This window comes from Oncorhynchus kisutch, unplaced genomic scaffold (genome assembly GCF_002021735.2).
Source record: "Oncorhynchus kisutch isolate 150728-3 unplaced genomic scaffold, Okis_V2 scaffold1949, whole genome shotgun sequence".
Taxonomy (NCBI): domain Eukaryota; kingdom Metazoa; phylum Chordata; class Actinopteri; order Salmoniformes; family Salmonidae; genus Oncorhynchus; species Oncorhynchus kisutch.
The window spans coordinates 21,693-38,983 of record NW_022263894.1 but is presented as its reverse complement, the minus strand read 5'-3'; the positions used below and the strand labels follow the sequence as shown (position 1 = coordinate 38,983).

Sequence of the window (17,291 nt, the reverse complement as noted above, 5' to 3'; positions counted from 1 at the left end):
ATCTAACAAGACTCTTCCTGACACGCCCACTTCTAGTACTGATCATCTCAGTCTTGTCTTTCCCACCTAGTTTCTCAGACCCTTCATCTGTCAGCTGGGACTCAGACCTTGACTCAGAGATGCAGTCGGTGGTTGTAGGACGCTTACGGTCAGCTTTCATATCCTGGTGTTGTAGAACATGGACTGGGCGATCACAATCTTTCAGCATCCTGTTGTTCAAATGCTCGTCACTCTGTAACTCTGTTGGAGACGGTGGATTCCTAACGTCAGACCCTGGGTCTTCAGCATCTTTCCTTCCATTCATCCTCTTCGGTTGTGTACCAGATCTCAGGAGCTTCACGTTCACCACAGGGGAAAGACATATGGGACTATGTAACCTCTTGCAAACTGTATGGTTTCTGCTACTCTGAGCATTGGGTTTGTTGCCTGGATGTCTTCATGGAGTTCAGATGTCGTAGTACAGTTCTCTACGTTCTTTACAGAGCTCATTAAACTGGCAGGAGAGATGTGGACACTTGTTTTTGTCAGAGGTGCCAGAGACTTCTGTTCAGATGATGATTCCTCTGCCCCAGCAGAATGCACCGTGATGACTGTTGATACTATACCTACATCCTTCAGTCCTTCTGTAGGGTGACTGGGGGAGACCAGTCCTTCTGTAGGGTGACTGGGGGAGGCCAGTCCTTCTGTAGGGTGACTGGGGGAGGCCAGTCCTTCTGTAGGGTGACTGGGGGAGGCCAGTCCTTCTGTAGGGGGACTGGGGGAGGCCAGTCCTTCTGTAGGGTGACTGGGGGAGGCCAGTCCTTCTGTAGGGTGACTGGGGGAGGCCAGTCCTTCTGTAGGGTGACTGGGGGAGGCCAGTCCTTCTGTAGGGTGACTGGGAGGGAACAGTACATCACCAACCTGTTTCCAAGAGAAACCCTCTTCATCGTCTTTATCTGATTCCTGGCCTGTAAACAACTTGTCTTGTTTATGGGGACATGCTTGAGGAGCTGCTTTCTGATCAGTTGTGTTACATTGAGTGTTAGGAGCCCATTCAGTCAGTTGTTCTGGACCAGTCACTGTCTCCGCAGAACACTCAACCAGAAGACTGGGTTCCAGCTGTTTAGTGGAGGGAGTTTGAGACACGCTGGCCTCTCCTGACTGATCTTTAATGCTTTCTACTTTCTTTGAGTCCCCATGGTTGATGCTCTGACCCGCCAAGACACAGCCATTATAACACGGGTCAGTCTCAACATCCATCTCTGTCATGTCTGGTGAGAAGTCCTGCACTTCTTCTCCTTGTGTCTGGGTGAGTGAGGTCTGAACGGCCCCAGTATGGACAGAGAGGTTGCCTGGATGCTCTACTGAGTTTGGGAGACACTCTGTGGCTTTGGTAAAGTAAGGTAGATCATTAGAGGAGGTTTGACTCTCTCCTGATGGGGACTGGATGGTTTCAGCAGCTGGTTCTACCTGCATGTCTTCCTGTTCACAGACAGCCACACTGTTCCTCTCTGTCTCTCCTGAGGTCCCTGTGGCCAGATCAGAGCTTTTTCTCAGAGTAGAATTAGTGCTGTCTGAAACAGGGCTTTCTCTCGGAGTAAAATTAATTCTGTCTGATGGTAGTTCCACTGAGGAGTCTGCAGGTTGTTGTCCTGACAACACAAGGGCCATCTGATTGGCTGGTCCAGTTTTCTGTCCTGCTGTCTGATTGGCTGGTCCAGGCTGCTGTCCTGCTGTTTTATTGGCTGGTCCTGTAGTGTAGACAGAGTGGTTTCTGTTCTCTAGAGGAAATCTGGTCCCTCGAGCTCTGGACTCCAAGACATCATCCAACCTCTCCTGAGCTGAGGAGCAGGGTAAGGGGAGAGGACAGGGGGCAGCGGCTTGAACCAGTCCAGGATCTCCTCAACTGATCTACTATGTTTATGGCCTGGCGGGTCAATGTTCCTGCTGGGTCCATGACCTGCCGGGTCATTGTTCCTGCCGGGACCAGGGTCTGCCGGGTCACTGTTCCTGCCGGGTCCAGGGACTGCCGGGTCACTGTTCCTGCCGGGTCCAGGGACTGCCGGGTCACTGTTCCTGCCGGGTCCATGGCCTAGCGGGTCACTGTTCCTGCCGGGTCCATGGCCTAGCGGGTCACTGTTCCTGCCGGGTCCATGGCCTGCCGGGTCACTGTTCCTGCCGGGTGCAGGGCCTGCCGGGTCACTGTTCCTGCCGGGTCCATGGCCTGGCGGGTCACTGTTCCTGCCGGGTCCAGGGCCTGGCGGGTCACTGTTCCTGCCGGGTCCAGGGCCTGGCGGGTCACTGTTCCTGCCGGGTCCATGGCCTGCCGGGTCACTGTTCCTGCCGGGTCCATGTCCTGCCGGGTCACTGTTCCTGCCGGGTCCATGTCCTGCCGGGTCACTGTTCCTGCCGGGTCCATGTCCTGCCGGGTCACTGTTCCTGCCGGGTCCATGGCCTGCCGGGTCACTGTTCCTGCTGGGTACATGGCCTGCCGGGTCACTGTTCCTGCTGGGTACATGGCCTGGCGGGTCACTGTCAGGTCTGTGGGGTTCAACTGTGCTGCGGTCTTGGTGGTGCTCCTTTAACTGCCGTTTCCTCCTGGCTGTGAGTGAGACAGAGACATAATGATATTCTGGTCTGTTGTAACAAGGGAAGGTCCATTATATCATATGACATCATTACAATGCGTCTTGAATACATACCAGGGAGGTGTGATGAGGGAGGAGCTACACACACCCATAGATCCTCCAGCAGCCTCTGGATCTTCTCTGTAAAACACACCACCGTATCAACACCGTGACGACTGTAGGTACTACACAACACCGTATCAACACCGTGACGACTGTAGGTACTACACCCCACCGTGACGACTGTAGGTACTATACCCGACCATGACGACTGTAGGTACTATACCCCACCGTATCAACACCATGATGACTGTAGGTACTATACCCGACCATGACAACTGTAGGTACTATACCCCACCATGACGACTGTAGGTACTATACCCCACCGTGACGACTGTAGGTACTACACCCCACCGTGACGACTGTAGGTACTACACCCCACCGTGACGACTGTAGGTACTACACCCCACCGTATCAACACCATGATGACTGTAGGTACTATACCTGACCATGACGACTGTAGGTACTATACCCCACCATGACGACTGTAGGTACTATACCCCACCGTGACGACTGTAGGTACTACACCCCACTGTGACGACTGTAGGTACTACACCCCACTGTGACGACTGTAGGTACTACACCCCAACGTGAGGACTGTAGGTACTACACCCCAACGTGACGACTGTAGGTACTACACCCCAACGTGAGGACTGTAGGTACTACACCCCAACGTGAGGACTGTAGGTACTACACCCCAACGTGAGGACTGTAGGTACTACACCCCAACGTGACGACTGTAGGTACTACACCCCAATGTGACGACTGTAGGTACTATACCCCACCGTGACCACTGTAGGTACTACACCCCACCGTGACCACTGTAGGTACTATACAACACCGTGATCACTGTAGGTACTATACAACACCGTGACGACTGTAGGTACTATACAACACCGTGACGACTGTAGGTACTATACAACACCGTGACGACTGTAGGTACTATACAACACCGTGACGACTGTAGGTACTATACAACACCGTGACCACTGTAGGTACTATACAACACCGACCACTGTAGGTACTATACAACACCGACCACTGTAGGTACTATACAACACCGTGACGACTGTAGGTACTATACAACACCGTGAGGACTGTAGGTACTACACCCCACCGTGACCACTGTAGGTACTATACAACACCGTGAGGACTGTAGGTACTACACCCCACCGTGACGACTGTAGGTACTATACAACACCGTGACGACTGTAGGTACTATACAACACCGTGACGACTGCAGGTACTATACAACACCGTGACGACTGTAGGTACTACACCCCACCGTGACGACTGTAGGTACTATACCCCACCATATCAACACCATGACGACTGTAGGTACTATACCCCACCGTGACGACTGTAGGTACTATACCCCACCGTGACGACTGTAGGTACTACACCCCACTGTGACGACTGTAGGTACTATACCCCACCATATCAACACCATGACGACTGTAGGTACTATAATACACTGTGACGACTGTAGGTACTATACCCCACCATATCAACACCATGACGACTGTAGGTACTATACCCCACCGTGACGACTGTAGGTACTACACCCCACTGTGACGACTGTAGGTACTACACCCCACTGTATCAACACCGTGACGACTGTAGGTACTATAATACACTGTGACGACTGTAGGTACTATACCAAACCGTGACGACACCCCACTGTGACGACTCTAGGTACTATACAACACCGTGACAACTGTAGGTACTACACCTAACCAACACCCTGATGACTGTAGGTTTTTAATTTTATTTAGGCAAGTCAGTTAAGAACAAATTCTTATTTACAATGACGGCCTACCGGGGAACAATGGGCTAACTGGGGCAGAACAACAGATTTTTACCTTGTCAGCTAGGGGATTCGATCCAGCAACCTTTCGGTTACTGGGCCAACGCTCTAACCCCTAGGCTACCTGCCGCCCCAAAGGTCTTAGTGTGTGGTATCAACTTGGGTTATAGTGTAATAAAAACATACCTTTATCCACCTGTGTTTCTTCAGGTGCCGTTGCTTGAGTTGATGAGCTCTTTAATACTGAACAAAGACAAGATTGAACTTAATTAACAAACGCTGTGATACTACTACTGCTACTACTACTACTAATACTGCTACTACTGATACTACTACTACTACTACTACTGCTACTACTGATACTGCTACTACTACTACTGATACTGCTACTACTGATACTACTACTACTACTACTGCTACTACTACTACTAATACTACTACTGCTACTACTACTACTAATACTGATACTACTACTGCTACTACTGATACTGCTACTACTAATACTACTGCTACTACTGATACTACTACTACTACTACTACTGATACTGCTACTACTAATACTACTGCTACTACTGATACTACTAATACTACTACTACTGCTACTACTACTGCTACTAATACTACTACTACTACTGATACTGCTACTACTAATACTACTACTGATACTGCTACTACTAATACTACTGCTACTACTGATACTACTACTACTACTACTACTAATACTGATACTACTACTGCTACTACTACTACTACTGATACTACTACTACTACTGATACTGCTACTACTAATACTACTGCTACTACTGATACTACTACTACTACTACTACTAATACTGATACTACTACTGCTACTGCTACTACTACTACTAATACTGATACTACTACTGCTACTACTACTGCTACTACTACTACTAATACTGATACTACTACTACTACTGCTACTACTGATACTGCTACTACTACTACTGCTACTACTGATACTACTACTACTACTACTACTGATACTGCTACTACTACTACTGATACTACTACTACTGATACTGCTACTACTACTACTACTAATACTGCTACTACTGATACTACTACTACTAATACTACTGCTACTACTGATACTACTGCTACTACTACTACTAATACTACTACTACTACTGATACTGCTACTACTGACACTGCTACTACTACTACTACTACTACTACTACTGCTACTGCTACTACTGATACTACTACTGATACTACTACTACTACTACTACTACTACTACTACTGCTACTACTACTACTGATACTGCTACTACTACTGATACTGCTACTACTACTACTGATACTACTGCTACTAATGCTACTACTGATACTACTACTACTGATACTGCTACTACTACTACTGCTACTACTGATACTGCTACTACTGATACTGCTACTACTGATACTGCTACTACTGATACTGCTACTACTGATACTGCTACTACTGATACTGCTACTACTGATACTGCTACTACTGATACTGCTACTACTGATACTGCTACTACTGATACTGCTACTACGAATACTGCTACTACTACTACAACTGATATTGCTGCTACTACTGATAATACTACTGATATTGCTGCTACTACTGATAATACTACTACTACTGCTGATACTACCACTACTACTGATACTACCACTACTACTGATACTACTACCACTACTACGAACAGCACTGTTACCTTTATTCTTCTCAGTCTCCAGTTTCTCTAGTCGTTCCTGGAATAGAAACAGGGTCCAATCAGACCGTTTCAAAAGACCTTTCCAGTTGATACTACAGCCAATGAGAGTCTGATACTACTACTACAGCCAATGAGAGTCTGATACTACTACTACTACTGATACTACAGCCAATGAGAGTCTGATACTACTACTACTACTGATACTACAGCCAATGAGAGTCTCTAACACTCTACAACAGTGGTCACCAACCTTTTCTGAGTCAAGATCATTGAGTCAAAATGCAAGCTGAGATCTACCGCTCTGATTATTTTTAAACAGGACTTCAGAAAAACATAACCAATTAAAAACAGTTCTGTAGCAATGAGGTTTGAGCAGTAGACTATAGGCCCAATACATTATACAGTGCCTTGCAAAAGTATTCATCCCCTGCTGTGCTGCTGCTCCAGTTTCAACTGTTCTGCCTTCTTATTATTCGAACATGCTGGTCATTTATGAACATTTGAACATCTTGGCCATGTTCTGTTATAATCTCCACCCGGCACAGCCAGAAGAGGACTGGCCACCCCACATAGCCTGGTTCCTCTCTAGGTTTCTTCCTAGGTATTGGCCTTTCTAGGGAGTTTTTCCTAGCCACCGTGCTTCTACACCTGCATTGCTTGCTGTTTGGGGTTTTAGGCTGGGTTTCTGTACAGCACTTTGAGATATCAGCTGATGTACGAAGGGCTATATAAATACATTTGATTTGATTTGAAGTCACTCTGCATTATTTCTGCATCATACACCAATTCCTGTTGTTAATGACCAGAGTGAAATATTCCTCCATATTGAAAAATACTCTAATAAAAACAACTTATCGGAACACTTTGTTAAACTCCTTCATCGCAGCTGCAGTGCTGGTTGTAGCGTGAGTGGAAGTAGGGAGAACATGCAAACCTGAAGATGTAGAAGCTCGTTCTCCAGTACAATCTTCTCTGTTTTCAGCCTGGTAATGTCACGCTCTTGCTTGAGTTGAGAATCTAAAACAGAACAACCCAGAGGCACATCGTCAATAAGACAAGACAGGTAAAGGCTGTGTGACAGATCACAATAGGAATATTGTAAATGATGTTTCCCACAGACTAGCAGATAATAAAAAGTAATAGCAACCTTGAAACAGTACAAGTTGTTTTTCCAGGTCGTATTTTCTGTTGGTGAAATCAGAAGGTAGAAACATGAGTACAGCAACACCATGACTTATTCCATCCACTTGTTGTTTTAGTGCTCGGTGAAACCCCCTTACAGAACGGATGTCCTGGCGTTGTCCTCCTTCAACTGCTGCACTTCATCTGCTCCCTTCTGACATGTCTTCAACGACACCTGACAAGACAAACACACGTCATCACCGTACTAAACACTTTGACACCAATACTTCACCACGGTTTTTAGTTCAGTGGGTTGAAACCACGCAGACAAACATTGGATAAGTGTTAGAACGAGGAGGATTTATTGTCCCGATAGAGAATACTGTTACCTGTGTTGTCAGCAGGTCTTTCTGCAGTGCCGTCTTCTCCTGTCTCAGCTGGACATTATCCACACACTGCTTCTCTGTTGTCTCTTCATAATAAAACACAGGTAAGACTGAGTTACATACATCAGACAGTGGACTATTACAATGTGGGTATATCAGCGGTTGAGGGTTTACAGAAAGTACAATTATAACCAGAGACAATACCTGCTACCATCTTCAGCTGGTCCTCAAGTCTCTTCTTTCTGGAGAACAGAGAAAAGAGATGTCAGCGGAACAAGAACCAAACAAAATATGCTGTCAAATGTTCTTGATGAGTCCTTACAGAGTCTCTGTGTTGTTGTTCTGCTCCTTCAGCCTCTCCACTTCCTCAAACAGCTGCTGGGACAACTTCTCAGCGCTCTATAGGACAGAAACACAACACTGTTAGAGCTCTCCAGGACAATAGGACACAGCTCTGTTAGAGCTCTCCAGGACAATAGGACACAGCTCTGTTAGAGCTCTACAGGACAGAAACACAACTCTGTTAGAGCTCTCCAGGACACAGCTCTGTTAGAGCTCTCCAGGACACAACTCTGTTAGAGCTCTCCAGGACACAGCTCTGTTAGAGCTCTCCAGGACACAGCTCTGTTAGAGCTCTCCAGGACACAACTCTGTTAGAGCTCTCCAGGACAATAGGACACAGCTCTGTTAGAGCTCTCCAGAACAATAGGACACAGCTCTGTTAGAGCTCTCCAGGACAATAGGACACAGCTCTGTTAGAGCTCTCCAGGACAATAGGACACAGCTCTGTTAGAGCTCTCCAGGACAATAGGACACAGCTCTGTTAGAGCTCTCCAGGACAATAGGACACAGCTCTGTTAGAGCTCTCCAGGACAATAGGACACAGCTCTGTTAGAGCTCTCCAGGACAATAGGACACAGCTCTGTTAGAGCTCTCCAGGACAATAGGACACAGCTCTGTTAGAGCTCTCCAGGACAATAGGACACAGCTCTGTTAGAGCTCTCCAGGACACAGCTCTGTTAGAGCTCTCCAGGACACAACTCTGTTAGAGCTCTCCAGGACACAACTCTGTTAGAGCTCTCCAGGACACAACTCTGTTAGAGCTCTCCAGGACACAACTCTGTTAGAGCTCTCCAGGACACAACTCTGTTAGAGCTCTCCAGGACACAACTCTGTTAGAGCTCTCCAGGACACAACTCTGTTAGAGCTCTCCAGGACACAACTCTGTTAGAGCTCTCCAGGACACAACTCTGTTAGAGCTCTCCAGGACACAACTCTGTTAGAGCTCTCCAGGACACAACTCTGTTAGAGCTCTCCAGGACACAACTCTGTTAGAGCTCTCCAGGACACAACTCTGTTAGAGCTCTCCAGGACACAACTCTGTTAGAGCTCTCCAGGACACAACTCTGTTAGAGCTCTCCAGGACACAACTCTGTTAGAGCTCTCCAGGACACAACTCTGTTAGAGCTCTCCAGGACACAACTCTGTTAGAGCTCTCCAGGACACAACTCTGTTAGAGCTCTCCAGGACACAACTCTGTTAGAGCTCTCCAGGACACAACTCTGTTAGAGCTCTCCAGGACACAACTCTGTTAGAGCTCTCCAGGACACAACTCTGTTAGAGCTCTCCAGGACACAACTCTGTTAGAGCTCTCCAGGACACAACTCTGTTAGAGCTCTCCAGGACACAACTCTGTTAGAGCTCTCCAGGACACAACTCTGTTAGAGCTCTCCAGGACACAACTCTGTTAGAGCTCTCCAGGACACAACTCTGTTAGAGCTCTCCAGGACACAACTCTGTTAGAGCTCTCCAGGACACAACTCTGTTAGAGCTCTCCAGGACACAACTCTGTTAGAGCTCTCCAGGACAATAGGACACAGCTCTGTTAGAGCTCTCCAGGACAATAGGACACAGCTCTGTTAGAGCTCTCCAGGACAATAGGACACAGCTCTGTTAGAGCTCTCCAGGACAATAGGACACAGCTCTGTTAGAGCTCTCCAGGACACAACACTGTCATGATGAGTAGAATGGAGCAGTTCACATCTCTTACCTGCTTAGCCTCCAGCTCTGCCCGCACGGCTTCGTACTCTGCATGTTGCTTTACCAGAGAAGCTACTTTCAACTGCAGATCATCAAGTTGTATACGCTGCTTACTGGTCTCCCTGGAACAATGTGACAGAAATAATGAACAACTTTATGTTGTCAACCATATACGTTTACAAAACATGTCTAATAATTACAAAGACATAGAAGAGCATTTAGTAAAGAGGAACTATAGAAGTGAAATGTGTCATACCTCTGGGATGTCTGAAGCTGTAAACAAACTGTCAAGGAAAACACTTCATAATAATGGAATTAAGCAGAGCCTTTTATCCAAAGCATTAATGCGTGCATACATTTTAGGTACGGGTGGTTCTGGGAATCGAACCCACTATCCTAGCGTTGCCAGCGCTACGCTCTATCAACTGAGCTAGACGAACACTTCTAATAACACTGACAGTAGTGCAATGGGGGTGGCAGGTAGCCTTGTGGATAAGGCTGTTGGGCCAATGGGGGTGGCAGGTAGCCTTGTGGATAAGGCTGTTGGGCCAATGGGGGTGGCAGGTAGCCTTGTGGATAAGGCTGTTGGGCCAATGGGGGTGGCAGGTAGCCTTGTGGATAAGGCTGTTGGGCCAATGGGGGTGGCAGGTAGCCTTGTGGATAAGGCTGTTGGGCCAATGGGGGTGGCAGGTAGCCTTGTGGATAAGGCTGTTGGGCCAATGGGGGTGGCAGGTAGCCTTGTGGATAAGGCTGTTGGGCCAATGGGGGTGGCAGGTAGCCTTGTGGATAAGGCTGTTGGGCCAATGGGGGTGGCAGGTAGCCTTGTGGATAAGGCTGTTGGGCCAATGGGGGTGGCAGGTAGCCTTGTGGATAAGGCTGCCCCCCCCCCCCCCCAACACTAAATGCTCCCCGGGCACCGATGACGTGGATGTTGATTAAGGCAGCACCCCCCCCCCAACACTTCTGGGTTAAATGCAGAGGCCACATATGGGTTGAATACATTCAGTTGTGTAACTGACTAGGTATCCCCTCTTCTCTCTAATACATGACAGACCATCTAAGACTGAAACCACATCAACAGATAAAATACTGAACCTCGTTCCCAGAACCTCATTCCCAGAACCTCATTCCCAGACACTTCAGCCCAAATGCGTCAAGAGTCTGGTCGACCAATGTGTCAAACGTGGGACTTCGTTAGCAAATAGAAAGGCCAGGAGAAACTCCCTGTGCAGAGGCATTGGCTTAATCTACCAGCCAATCATCTCACACAGCACCTTTCCCCATGTGGAGACACGCCTCGCAGTCACGTGATTCGCAAAAATGTAAAAATGACAAATACTTTACCTCAGTAAGGTCACCCCCATAGAATTCTAAAGGTCACCCCCATAGAAGTCTAATGGCCACCCCCATAGAATTCTAATGGCCACCCCCATAGAATTCTAATGGCCACCCCCATAGAATTCTAATGGCCACTCCCATAGAAGTCTAAATGGCCACTCCCATAGAAGTCTATGGCCACCCCCATAGAATTCTAATGGCCACTCCCATAGAAGTCTAAATGGCCACTCCCATAGAAGTCTAAATGGCCACTCCCATAGAAGTCTAAATGGCCACTCCCATAGAAGTCTAAATGGCCACTCCCATAGAAGTCTAAATGGCCACTCCCATAGAAGTCTAAATGGCCACTCCCATAGAAGTCTATGGCCACCCCCATAGAATTCTAATGGCCACTCCCATAGAAGTCTAAATGGCCACTCCCATAGAAGTCTAAATGGCCACTCCCATAGAAGTCTAAATGGCCACTCCAATAGAAGTCTAAATGGCCACTCCCATAGAAGTCTAAATGGCCACTCCCATAGAAGTCTAAATGGTCACTCCCATAGAAGTCTAAATGGCCACTCCCATAGAAGTCTAAATGGTCACTCCCATAGAAGTCTCATAGATTACAGACTTGTTATGATGGTGTTATATTGTAACCAGTGAAGTCAAAACAGACTTGTTATGATGGTGTTATATTGTAACTAGTGAAGTCAAAACAGACTTGTTATGATGGTGTTATATTGTAACTAGTGAAGTCAAAACAGACTTGTTATGATGGTGTTATATTGTAACACTAGTGAAGTCAAAACAGACTTGTTATGATGGTGTTATATTGTAACACTAGTGACAGGAGTGAGAGTAGTGAAGTCGGAAATAGTGGTCATCAGTACCAGAGCCAGCCAATCAGAACAGTTTTCTGTTCTGTTCATGCCAAGGGAGGCACTGAGACCTAATGAATGACTGAAGAGAGGCTGAAGAGCATGAATGGCTGAGACCTAATAAGTGAAGAGAGGCTGAAGAGCATGAATGGCTGAGACCTAATAAGTGAAGAGAGGCTGAAGAGCATGAATGGCTGAGACCTAATAAGTGAAGAGAGGCTGAAGAGCATGAATGGCTGAGACCTAATAAGTGAAGAGAGTGAATGGACTTTTGAAAGGATATCTTCACACTTCCCTTGATATTCACTCAGCAGGTGACTGAAAAAAAATAAGTGAAACAGATTACATTAGTAGCCTACCGTTTCTAAAACATACTAGTCATTCACTGCACCTGTTACATTAAACATGGTAGGCCTAGCTACATATGTGTTTTACAATGTCATTTTCAGTTCCAAAACACAGCTAGCTACATCAGATGAGTCTAGATAGAGTCTATGGGTCCTAGTCAGTCAAACCAGGCATCGGGTCAATGACAACACTGTTGCTGCTCTGTGACATGTGTAGCAGACAGGCATATAGCTTTAACGTCGTGTCTGGTTCCGTTTCCACACGGATGTTTATTGACAAGTGGAATGAAACTGTCATCAGAATTCAGACAATGCAGGTTTGTTTTCAACTTCCAGGGAACCAGACTACAGAGTTCGATTGAATATCCCCCCACCCTGAGTATGTATGTAGTTAGTTAGCTGTTTGATTGAATAGCCCCCACCCTGAGTATGTAGTTAGCTGTTTGATTGAATAGCCCCCACCCTGAGTATATATGTAGTTAGTTAGCTGTTTGATTGAATAGCCCCCACCCTGAGTATGTATGTAGTTAGCTAGCTGTTTGATTGAATAGCCCCCACCCTGAATATGTAGTTAGCTGTTTGATTGAATAGCCCCCACCCTGAGTATGTAGTTAGCTGTTTGATTGAATAGCCCCCACCCTGAGTATGTATGTAGTTAGCTGTTTGATTGAATAGCCCCCACCCTGAGTATGTAGTTAGCTGTTTGATTGAATAGCCCCCACCCTGAGTATGTATGTAGTTAGCTGTTTGATTGAATAGCCCCCACCCTGAGTATGTATGTAGTTAGCTGTTTGATTGAATAGCCCCCACCCTGAGTATGTAGTTAGCTGTTTGATTGAATAGCCCCCACCCTGAGTATGTAGTTAGCTGTTTGATTGAATAGCCCCCCCACCCTGAGTATGTAGTTAGCTGTTTGATTGAATAGCCCCCACCCTGAGTATGTAGTTAGCTGTTTGATTGAATAGCCCCCACCCTGAGTATGTAGTTAGCTGTTTGATTGAATAGCCCCCACCCTGAGTATGTAGTTAGCTGTTTGATTGAATAGCCCCCCCACCCTGAGTATGTAGTTAGCTGTTTGATTGAATAGCCCCCACCCTGAGTATGTAGTTAGCTGTTTGATTGAATAGCCCCCCCACCCTGAGTATATATGTAGTTAGTTAGCTGTTTGATTGAATAGCCCCCCCCCCACCCACCCACCCACCCTGAGTATATATGTAGTTAGCTAGCTGTTTGATTGAATAGCCCCCACCCTGAGTATATATGTAGTTAGTTAGCTGTTTGATTGAATAGCCCCCCCCCTGAGTATGTAGTTAGCTGTTTGATTGAATAGCCCCCACCCTGAGTATATATGTAGTTAGCTGTTTGATTGAATAGCCCCCACCCTGAGTATGTAGTTAGCTGTTTGATTGAATAGCCCCCACCCTCAGTATGTAGTTAGCTGTTTGATTGAATAGCCCCCACCCTGAGTATGTAGTTAGCTGTTTGATTGAATAGCCCCCACCCTGAGTATGTAGTTAGCTGTTTGATTGAATAGCCCCCACCCTGAGTATGTAGTTAGCTGTTTGATTGAATAGCCCCCACCCTGAGTATGTAGTTAGCTGTTTGATTGAATAGCCCCCACCCTGAGTATGTAGTTAGCTGTTTGATTGAATAGCCCCCACCCTGAGTATGTAGTTAGCTGTTTGATTGAATAGCCCCCCCTCCCTGAGTATGTATGTAGTTAGCTGTTTGATTGAATAGCCCCCCCACCCTGAGTATGTATGTAGTTAGCTGTGTTTTAGGGGCCTGTACAGCCTCATCTCATCACACAAGTCTAATAACGTTAGTTACTTACTCGGAGTCAATAGTTTTCTGTTTCAAAACCAGGAGAGCTGCCACATATTCGTTTAGGTTCTACAATGAGAGAGGATGGATTGTCCGTCAGTATAGTTTGGTGAAATATTAGCTAACTATCTTTTTCTCCAGGTTTGAAGCAAGTATAGTCCAGTAGCCAGAGCCTTTCTCTCCTCACCTGGTGAAGCACAGTGCAGTTTTGACAGGCTCCAGTAGTTGCTCCTGAAGCGATTTTGGAAAGATTCTCCCCCGGCATCATGATAAGTCGTCACAGTTACTGTCCAATATCCCAAACTAGTAATGTAAAAAATGTCAAAATAGACCTACTGACATTAAAAACACAAACACTTGACAACAAATTCGGCATGACACAAACGCACTGTCCCACGTTGACTCAGGACCCGAAATACACACAGGGTTGTCTATAGAAATGCCGGTCTGAAAAAGTCAAACATTTGCGATATATTTTTTCAGATTTTTTATATATTACATTTTTGTATTATTATTATAAACAAGAAATCAATACAAAAAGTACATGGGGGAACACAAGCCTATATAAAGAATATCCCAAGGACAATGGGCTAGGGGAGGGGCTGGGGGCGGGGCTGGGGGCGAGGCCAGGGGAGGGGCTGGAGGCGGGGCTGGGGGCGGGGCTTGGGGGTACAATTATCACGTTACACAACGACCTTAAGGGGAATATTTTCACGTTTATCATTCTAACAGCTTATTTGTTGTATTTAATTGTCTTAAAATAAAGTTCCATTTATATTTGTAATGTAAAATTTTTGTTTGTACATTTACATTTGTGAATATGGCCAAAAGAATAATGAAATTAATTGTTTCAACTTATTTCTATATAGTGTAAAATCTTCATAAATGTGTTTGATTATAAATCTACCGATGTCTTGCCACAGATTCCTTAAATGCATAAAATACTGAAAAAGATACAACACTGTTTCTGGGTGGTCATTACAAAAGGTACCATTTGAAGTTATATTTTTCTTATCTTCTTCATGATATGGTGGTTGGCAGGATAATATTTATTAATAATTTTTAAAGAAACTTCCTTACTTTTGTTAATAAGTAGGTATGTGTGTGGCAATATCCAAACTTTTTTCCAACAGACATGATCAATAAAACCGTTCCAATATGGCATGACATAAGGAATAGATACAACATCCTGTTGAAACAAGGTTCCTATAGTTCTATTGTTGTTGAATGGACCAACATGACATAAGGAATAGATACAACATCCTGTTGAAACAAGGTTCCTATAGATCTTGTTGTTGAACAGACCAACAGAAAACTAATCTTTCCTGCTGATGAGTCAACATGGTTAATTGTAGGTATGTTCTGAGGGTCAGGTCTTGACAGGGTCGGGTCTTGACAGGGTCAGGTCTTGACGGGGTCAGGTATTGACGGGGTCAGGTATTGACGGGGTCAGGTATTGACGGGGTCAGGTATTGACGGGGTCAGGTCTTGACGGGGTCAGGTCTTGACGGGGTCAGGTCTTGACGGGGTCAGGTCTTGACGGGGTCAGGTCTTGACGGGGTCAGGCCTTGACGGGGTCAGGCCTTGACGGGGTCAGGCCTTGACGGGGTCAGGTCTTGACGGGGTCAGGTCTTGACGGGGTCAGGTCTTGACGGGGTCAGGTCTTGACGGGGTCAGGTCTTGACAGGTTCCTGAATAATACAGCAACACCAGAGGGAATGGCATCTAAAACAATCGCAACTTTTTCAGGTGTTACAGGGATCTTGTAAAGGAATAAGAATTCCTTATAACTAAGTAAAAGACCCTCTGAATTGACCAGTTGGCTCACCAGTAGGATATTATTTCAGAACCAATATTCTAAAAACAAACAAGTATTTTTATACAATATGTCCTGATTATTCCATATATAAAATCTGTGCTTATAAATGAAGGACCATGACAAGAAGCATGCTGATGAAAAACAGAGCTTCACTAGAAAACATGCTGATGAAAAACAGAGCTTCACTAGAAAACATGCTGATGAAAAACAGAGAACTTCACTAGAAAACATGCTGATGAAAAACAGAGCTTCACTAGAAAACATGCTGATGAAAAACAGAGAGCTTCACTAGAAAACATGCTGATGAAAAACAGAGCTTCACTAGAAAACATGCTGATGAAAAACAGAGAGCTTCACTAGAAAACATGCTGATGAAAAACAGAGAGCTTCACTAGAAAACATGCTGATGAAAAACAGAGCGCTTCACTAGAAAACATGCTGATGAAAAACAGAGAGCTTCACTAGAAAACATGTTGATGAAAAACAGAGAGCTTCACTAGAAAACATGCTGATGAAAAACAGAGAGCTTCACTAGAAAACATGCTGATGAAAAACAGAGAGCTTCACTAGAAAACATGCTGATGAAAAACAGAGCTTCACTAGAAAACATGCTGATGAAAAACAGAGAGCTTCACTAGAAAACATGCTGATGAAAAACAGAGAGCTTCACTAGAAAACATGCTGATGAAAAACAGAGAGCTTCACTAGAAAACATGCTGATGAAAAACAGAGAGCTTCACTAGAAAACATGCTGATGAAAAACAGAGAGCTTCACTAGAAAACATGCTGATGAAAAACAGAGCTTCACTAGAAAACATGCTGATGAAAAACAGAGAGCTTCACTAGAAAACATGCTGATGAAAAACAGAGAGCTTCACTAGAAAACATGCTGATGAAAAACAGAGAGCTTCACTAGAAAACATGCTGATGAAAAACAGAGCTTCACTAGAAAACATGCTGATGAAAAACAGAGAGCTTCACTAGAAAACATGCTGATGAAAAACAGAGAGCTTCACTAGAAAACATGCTGATGAAAAACAGAGAGCTTCACTAGAAAACATGCTGATGAAAAACAGAGAGCTTCACTAGAAAACATGCTGATGAAAAACAGAGAGCTTCACTAGAAAACATGCTGATGAAAAACAGAGCTTCACTAGAAAACATGCTGATGAAAAACAGAGCTTCACTAGAAAACATGCTGATGAAAAACAGAGAGCTTCACTAGAAAACATGCTGATGAAAAACAGAGAGCTTCACTAGAAAACATGCTGATGAAAAACAGAGCGCTTCACTAGAAAACATGCTGATGAAAAACAGAGCTTCACTAGAAAACATGCTGATGAAAAACAGAGCTTCACTAGAAAACATGCTGATGAAA

General features: G+C 45.3%; 2 protein-coding genes across 2 annotated transcripts; both read right to left on the bottom strand.

The window, feature by feature from the left end:
* Window positions 1–321: 321 nt before the first annotated feature.
* LOC116368542 (uncharacterized) lies at window positions 322–1,680 on the bottom strand. Its single transcript, XM_031819201.1, has 2 exons — window positions 861–1,680; window positions 322–830 (listed from the first exon to the last, which is right to left on the bottom strand). The coding sequence occupies exons 1-2, from the start codon at window positions 1,648–1,650 to the stop codon at window positions 343–345; spliced, it is 1,278 nt and encodes a 425-aa protein (XP_031675061.1). The 5' UTR covers window positions 1,651–1,680; the 3' UTR covers window positions 322–342.
* Window positions 1,681–1,746: 66 nt separating this feature from the next.
* On the bottom strand, window positions 1,747–14,587 carry LOC116368541 (protein SPT2 homolog). The gene is made up of 15 exons (XM_031819200.1): window positions 14,282–14,587; window positions 14,105–14,163; window positions 12,207–12,241; window positions 9,982–10,000; window positions 9,736–9,847; window positions 8,008–8,084; window positions 7,890–7,927; window positions 7,689–7,771; window positions 7,458–7,534; window positions 7,325–7,362; window positions 7,112–7,194; window positions 6,178–6,214; window positions 4,660–4,716; window positions 2,682–2,747; window positions 1,747–2,581 (listed from the first exon to the last, which is right to left on the bottom strand). The coding sequence occupies exons 1-15, from the start codon at window positions 14,360–14,362 to the stop codon at window positions 1,761–1,763; spliced, it is 1,683 nt and encodes a 560-aa protein (XP_031675060.1). The 5' UTR covers window positions 14,363–14,587; the 3' UTR covers window positions 1,747–1,760.
* Window positions 14,588–17,291: the final 2,704 nt, after the last annotated feature.

What these genes read in the sequence shown, in the direction of transcription:
- LOC116368542 (XM_031819201.1), bottom strand. Translation starts at nt 1,650, where the DNA reads ATGGCCCTTGTGTTGTCAGGACAACAACCTGCAGACTCCTCAGTGGAA. An exon ending in TCCCAGTCACCCTACAGAAG is followed by an intron (nt 831 to 860) that starts GACTGGCCTCCC and finishes ACCCTACAGAAG; the next exon opens with GACTGGCCTCCCCCAGTCAC.
- LOC116368541 (XM_031819200.1), bottom strand. Translation starts at nt 14,362, where the DNA reads ATGATGCCGGGGGAGAATCTTTCCAAAATCGCTTCAGGAGCAACTACT. An exon ending in CAGAAAACTATTGACTCCGA is followed by an intron (nt 12,242 to 14,104) that starts GTAAGTAACTAA and finishes ATTTTTTTTCAG; the next exon opens with TCACCTGCTGAGTGAATATC. An exon ending in ACGAGCTTCTACATCTTCAG is followed by an intron (nt 6,215 to 7,111) that starts GTTTGCATGTTC and finishes TTTCTATTCCAG; the next exon opens with GAACGACTAGAGAAACTGGA.